A 6,344-nucleotide genomic window follows, 5' to 3' on the forward strand; every position below is an offset into this window, starting at 1 on the left:
GATTTAAAATTTAGTACCTTTTCTGTAATATTGGAATAACTCAGTGACTCAGGAAGTTTAATATCCAAACATTATTTGACCAACATTAATTTGGAAGTAACCGCGTACACTACCTATTGAATATTCTTTGCTATCTTGTTCAACTCTCGCAAACCACAACCACAACCACAAACTTAAATTACTTGAGAGTGACATAGCATACTATATTGACTAAAACTAGTAATGAAAATTTGATTTCTATAATATGACACAGTCAAAAGAGATTAAATATAGTTAGTTTAATTGTGAGAATAATAATAATAGAGCCTATATAAATATTAAAACATTTTTCTCTTCTCCTCACTTGAAAAAACAAAAAAACACAATGAGATCTCTTCTATTTTGTTTGATAGAAATTCTAAAAGAAGCATTCAAACTATTCTTCAAAAATGGAAGAACAATGGCTTTTATTGCCCTATTCATCATCCTCACCAAATCTATTCTATTTTTCTCAAATATTTTCTCCATCAAACCCTTAATCGTCCACTTACTCATAGAAAAAAACCTCCTTCAATTTGCCACTCCAAATACCCCAGAATTCACCACAATTTTCACCCAAATTAAAAAAGATATCGAAATCTTTTTCGGTTTGGGATTCATTTTCTTAACTTTTACTTTAATCTCTTCCTTACTTTCGGCGACAACAACAATCCTCGCCGCCGCAGTTACCTATGCCGGAAAGCAAGAATTAACCTTAAAAAACTTGCTTTCAAGGATTAGAAGAATATGGAAAAGACCAACTATTACTTTTTTATACACTTCCCTTCTTAGTCTGATCTATCTCTTCATTTACGTCGCGATTCTCATCGGAATTATGCAAATTACCAAAATGCAATTTACAAAAAACCCAGATAAATCACTAGTTGCTATCTTAATCCTTACCATTTTGGTTCTTTTCATTTCGGTTTCTGGTTTGGTTTACTTTCTTAACTTATTAGTAAGTTGGAACTTAGCCATTGTTATTTCTGTTGTGGAAGACATTAAAGGAATTGAGGCAGTAGAAAAGGCTAAACAAATTTCTAAGGGAATGAAGCTACAAGGAGCGTTATTGATTGTTTTGATCAGCATATTAAATTTAGGGTTTGCCCTAGGGATGAACATGATTCCTAGGGTTTCAGTTCCAGTTCAGATACTTATAGGCTTAGTCGAAGCAAATTTTGGTGGTCTGGTAAGCATGTATTTGTATGCAGTTTTTACCGTATTTTACTTCAGATGCAAGAAATCTTTTGGAGAAAAAGTTGAAATATTTGAAAAAAGATTTGATGGATATAGTATGGTACCCACCACCATTACTGCTCCAATTGTGGATGATAATATTCCATGATTATACACTAGTATTTGTTTTTTGGTAGAGAACAACCAAAAGCTCATTTAATAAAAATTAAATAAGATACAATATGTTTTTATATTTTTGTCTATTAATTGGGTGTATTTTTTTAGTGAATGTGAGATAAGAATTCATGTTAATAGTATTGTTCTTTAATAATTTTTTGGCAACACCTGTTTCATGTATTATATGTTTTTCTTTATGACTTGGTCCTCGAAATTTATATTGATTTTTGAAGTTCTGTATATTTAATTTTAAATTATGGACATATACTAACAGTTAAAAGTATATACACATACTAAACATCTAATTTCATTTCACGTAGAAAAATATAACAGTGGATCTGGAAAGAGTTCAAACGGGTTACTTTTATTAACTAATATATAGAAAAGCAAAATGTTTTTTTTATCCACAACTCTAATCATTTTATTAAATGTATTTCTAAAAAATAATTTAAAAATTATGGCCCGTCAATTTATAAATTGGAACAAATAAATTCAGCCATCAATTTAAACCTATTTACGGGTACATAATCCGGATTTTAAATCCATATAACCTTTTCTAAACTGTAATAAAAATATTATCTTAAAAGTACCAATTCTTTTAAGGTCAATTATATATATATAACAAGACCTGTCAAGATTATTTCATTTACTAAATTTATATCCTTCATGTTGTTGCCACATTGAAAAAAAAAATTGATTATTTCAAAATTATTTATAATTAACACACAAATTTTTAAAATGGAATAAATGGGGTGATTTTAAAATGTTTGATTAGAATTGACCTCAAACACAATGTTTGGAATTTTTAGACATTAAGTTTTATTTATACTATAATTATTTTTTAATAAAACAACAAATAATTAACTATATGTGTCACATATATATATATATATATATATATGTACATGTATGTATGTATGTATGTATGTATATATATATATATATATATATATGCTTGGCCATGAACCTCTTTGGGGTTTTTTATTCACTCAACTCTTCTATTTTCCGAGCCGAAGTGAAGAAAAAAAGAATGAACAAAAAAATCTAATTTTGAAAGATTTCATTGCAATTAATAGAATTATAGTAATAGTAATAATAAGTAATACAAAGATTCTAAATTTTATTTAGATTATAAGTTTCGATTATAATCACAGTATTTCATTTAAGCATCTTGTTTTGTATAATACGGTTCAAATTTTGACTTCCCGGAAAGGAAAAAGAATTTTACCTCCTTATATATATATATATATATATATATATATATATATATATATATTAACAAAATTATATAATATAATTTAAAGAAAAATTATAAAAATAATCCCAACATTTAGAGGTATAATGAATCAAATTCTATTAAATTTATAGTAATAAATTAAAACAAACTCTAACGTTTGAAAATATTTTTAAAATGACACACAATCAACCCTTTTACCAAATAAGGGCAGGAAATAAATTATATTTACCCCCCAAAATTATAATAAAGAATCAAATTGATTAAAGTTGAATTATTTTGATAGTTTAGTTTGTACTTTTAAAGATTTAAAAATTATATTTTTTATCAAAATTTTATATTCTAGAAAAAAAAAGATTAATAAAATAAAAAAAGTGTGTAACTAATAACTCGGTGTAAAAGCACGATGCCTCCCCAACCCTTAAACCCTAACCCTTACCCCTCATCCTTCCACCACCAACACCACCACCACCTCCACCACCGTTCCCCAAACACCTCTCAACCTTCGTCGGTTCAACAAGCTGGTCATCGTGAAGCCCCAGTTTTCTACTTTGAAAACTACCCGGAGAATTGGAATTACATTAATCTTCAGCAGGCTTTTTTGAAATTTGGAATTGCAGGTAGGGTTTCATTGGCAAGGAAGCGTAACATCCGGAACAAGCGTTTTGGTTTTTTTAGACCTAATCTAGAGGAAGATATTCAAACTGTGAAGGCTCGATTAAATACTGTTAGCATCGGGTATTATCGGATCAAGGCTTTTGATGCTAGATATCCGACTAGGGTTTCCACAAACAATGGGATGAAAGGCAATTCTCGTCCAATTCAGCAACAGGACGCCCAGAAACAGCAGGTCAGCCATGTCTTCAGACCTTCAGTTCGTGATAGCAGGTCTTTCGTTCAAGTTTTGAAGGCGGATCCTATTGTGTTTAACCCTACTGCAGATTCTAATTCAGATTTTTCGGATTCTCTAATCATCACAGTAAGACATATTCGTTCCTTGCTTCAAGTCTCCTCGTTTTTACAGTCCAAAGGTGTTGAGTTTGTCTCTATGTCTTTTCTGGGAGGAGCAGATTTGATTTTAAGATTTTGTTCAAAAGATGTAAGGATGGAGTTTGAAACAGTTACGTTTCCTTCATTGATGGATTTCTTTATTTGCTTTAAACCTTTGGACAAATTTTCCTTGGGAAAAGGGAGATTTACTTGGCTGAATATCGTTGGGATTCCTTTTGGTGCATGGGAAGAAGAGTTTTTCATGCAAATAGGAAATTATTTTGGTAATGCTATAGTGGTTCATCCGATGGTAATTTCAAAAGAGAGGCTAGACACGGGTTCCGTTCTGATTTGTACGATAGAAAATTGTATTCAGGAATCGATTACTATGTTGTTTGATGGCAAGGATTTTTGTGTTCGTGTCTCGGAATCAGATTTACCCATTGTTCTAGAGGAATGGGAAGGTTTGGAATCTAATTTATCTGATGATTCTTCTAGTCAAGGTTCTTTTTCAGATTTAGATAAACCTTTGGTTGATGAGAACTTAAAATCTGTGGAAACTAAAGGGTTATCTGCGATCTCCTCTCCGGCGTTTTTGTTGCATTCTAAAAGTCCTCTTCAGGAAGATAATCATACTGTGGAGTCCATTCATGAGAAAGATATATCAGTTCATAGTCATTCAGCAGGTTTCACTCCGGCTAATTTTATGGGTTTTATAGAGACAAGACGTAAGCATAAACGTATTGATTCGAAGGGCAATTTCTCTACCAGGAAGTTCAGAATCCTCCTTCTCAAATGCTATTATTCGGCATAGGAGTAAACTAAACTTTGCAGCTTCAAATAGGCTCTCAGAAGCAAGGAATACGTGGAATATTGGATTAAAACTGGGCTTGTTTTCAGCAGACAATGAAGCAGAGATTTTGGATTTGCTTTCACGCAAAGTTCAGCAGGACTTTACGAAGTCTGTTTGAGCATATTTTTTGACCAGGTTTTGATATTTTTTAATGTCGAGCTCTTTTAATATTATTTCTTGGAATTGTCGAGGGGGTCTAACTTTTACTAGAAAACAAAGATACATTCGTTCTTTGGTTTTAAAAAATCATATTTCTATTCTTGGTTTGATAGAAACTAAAAAAGAAAGCTTTGATGAGTTCAGTATCAGGAGATTGTGGCCTAATGTGGATTTTGATTATGGTTTTTCTTCATCCCAAGGTGCATCGGGGGGTATTGTTTTGATTTGGAATAAGCATTTGATTTCTCATACTAGGTTGTTTACTTCTTCAAGGTTTATCAGTTTGGATTTTGCTTGGTCGTCTTATAACATACGTTTGATTCTCGTTTATGCCAGTAACTGTCCAAGGGAGAGAGTTTTACTTTGGCAGGATATTCTTGCTGAATTGGCGCTGGATAAGTTGTGTATTTTGTTGGGAGATTTCAATGACGTTTTAGATCCTACCGAAAGGTTGAATTGCTCAAGTTTCTCTAATTCTATGAAGGAGTTTTCAGAATTTTATAATTCTTCGTCTCTGCTAGATGTTCCTCTTCAAGGTCGCTTCTTCACTTGGTACAATAAATTTTCGAGGTCAAAAATAGACAGATGCTTTGTTTCGCCGCGCTTCCTTTCGGTTTGGCCTAATCTTGCTCTCAAAGTGTTGCCTAGATCTCACTCGGATCATGTTCCGCTCCTTTTTTGTTCTGAAGTTATTGCGGATTGGGGACCAAAGCCTTTCAAGTCTATAAACGCGTGGTGGAGTCATCCAGATTTTTTTTCTATTGTTGACAGCACTTGGGTAATCTTATCAGATAATCAAGCTTCTGGAAAATTGGTTCTTAAACTTAAAGAGCTTAGAGCTACTTTAAGAGTTTGGAATAAATCTCATTTTGGAGACCTGAACTCGAAGGTGTCTGCTGTCCAAAATTCTATTTCTGAGCTGGATTCTGTAGCAGATTTGCGTCCTTTAGCTGATTCTGAAATTTTGCAGCTCTCAAACCTCAAGATGGAATTTGATAATGTTTCAAAGCAACTTGATTCTTTATGGCTTCAAAAATCAAGGTTAAACTGGAATCAATTTGGAGAAAGAAATACTAAATATTTTCATTCGATAGCTTCTATTCGCTCTCGTTCGAATCTTATTTCTCAGATTACTGTGGAAAACCTCCATTTTTCGAATCCAATGGATATTAAACAGCAGGTTTATAATTATTATAAGAATCTCTTCAAGGAACAACAGCAGTTCCCGCCCTATATCCTTTCAAATCTGCCGATTAATAGTCTCTCTTATGAACAGGCCTGCTCGCTATCTGTTCCCTTTTCGGAGTTAGAAATTTTCAACGCTTTGTCAAGCTTTGATGATAATAAATCACCTGGACCGGATGGATTCAATTTTTTCTTTTACAAAAGGGCTTGGAAGATTCTTAAAGGTGATATTATGGAGTTATTTGCTAGCTTTTATAGTTCAGGCAATTTTCCGGTTGGCTTAAATACCGCTTTCTTGGTTCTTTTGCCTAAATTTAAAGGAGCTTCTGATATAGCAGACTTTCGACCAATTAGTTTGGTTAATGGTATTCGGAAATGGGTCTCAAAGGTGTTGGCTGAGAGACTTTCTTCTTTTCTTCCTTTGATCGTGTCTGAGTGTCAGTTTGGTTTTGTTAAAGGTAGAAACATCCACGATTGCCATATGATAGCTTCAGAAATTATTCATTTGGTTCATTCTCGCAGAGAGAAAGTTATTATGGTGAAGCTGGACTT

At 32.6% G+C, this 6,344-nt stretch overlaps 1 protein-coding gene across 1 annotated transcript; it reads left to right on the forward strand.

The window, feature by feature from the left end:
- The first annotated feature begins 333 nt into the window (after nt 1-333).
- On the forward strand, nt 334-1,536 carry LOC126667039 (uncharacterized). The gene has a single exon (XM_050359984.1). The coding sequence runs from the start codon at nt 365-367 to the stop codon at nt 1,361-1,363; it is 999 nt and encodes a 332-aa protein (XP_050215941.1). The 5' UTR covers nt 334-364; the 3' UTR covers nt 1,364-1,536.
- Nucleotides 1,537-6,344: the final 4,808 nt, after the last annotated feature.

The sequence above is a fragment of the Mercurialis annua genome, linkage group LG2 (genome assembly GCF_937616625.2).
Source record: "Mercurialis annua linkage group LG2, ddMerAnnu1.2, whole genome shotgun sequence".
Classification (NCBI taxonomy): domain Eukaryota; kingdom Viridiplantae; phylum Streptophyta; class Magnoliopsida; order Malpighiales; family Euphorbiaceae; genus Mercurialis; species Mercurialis annua.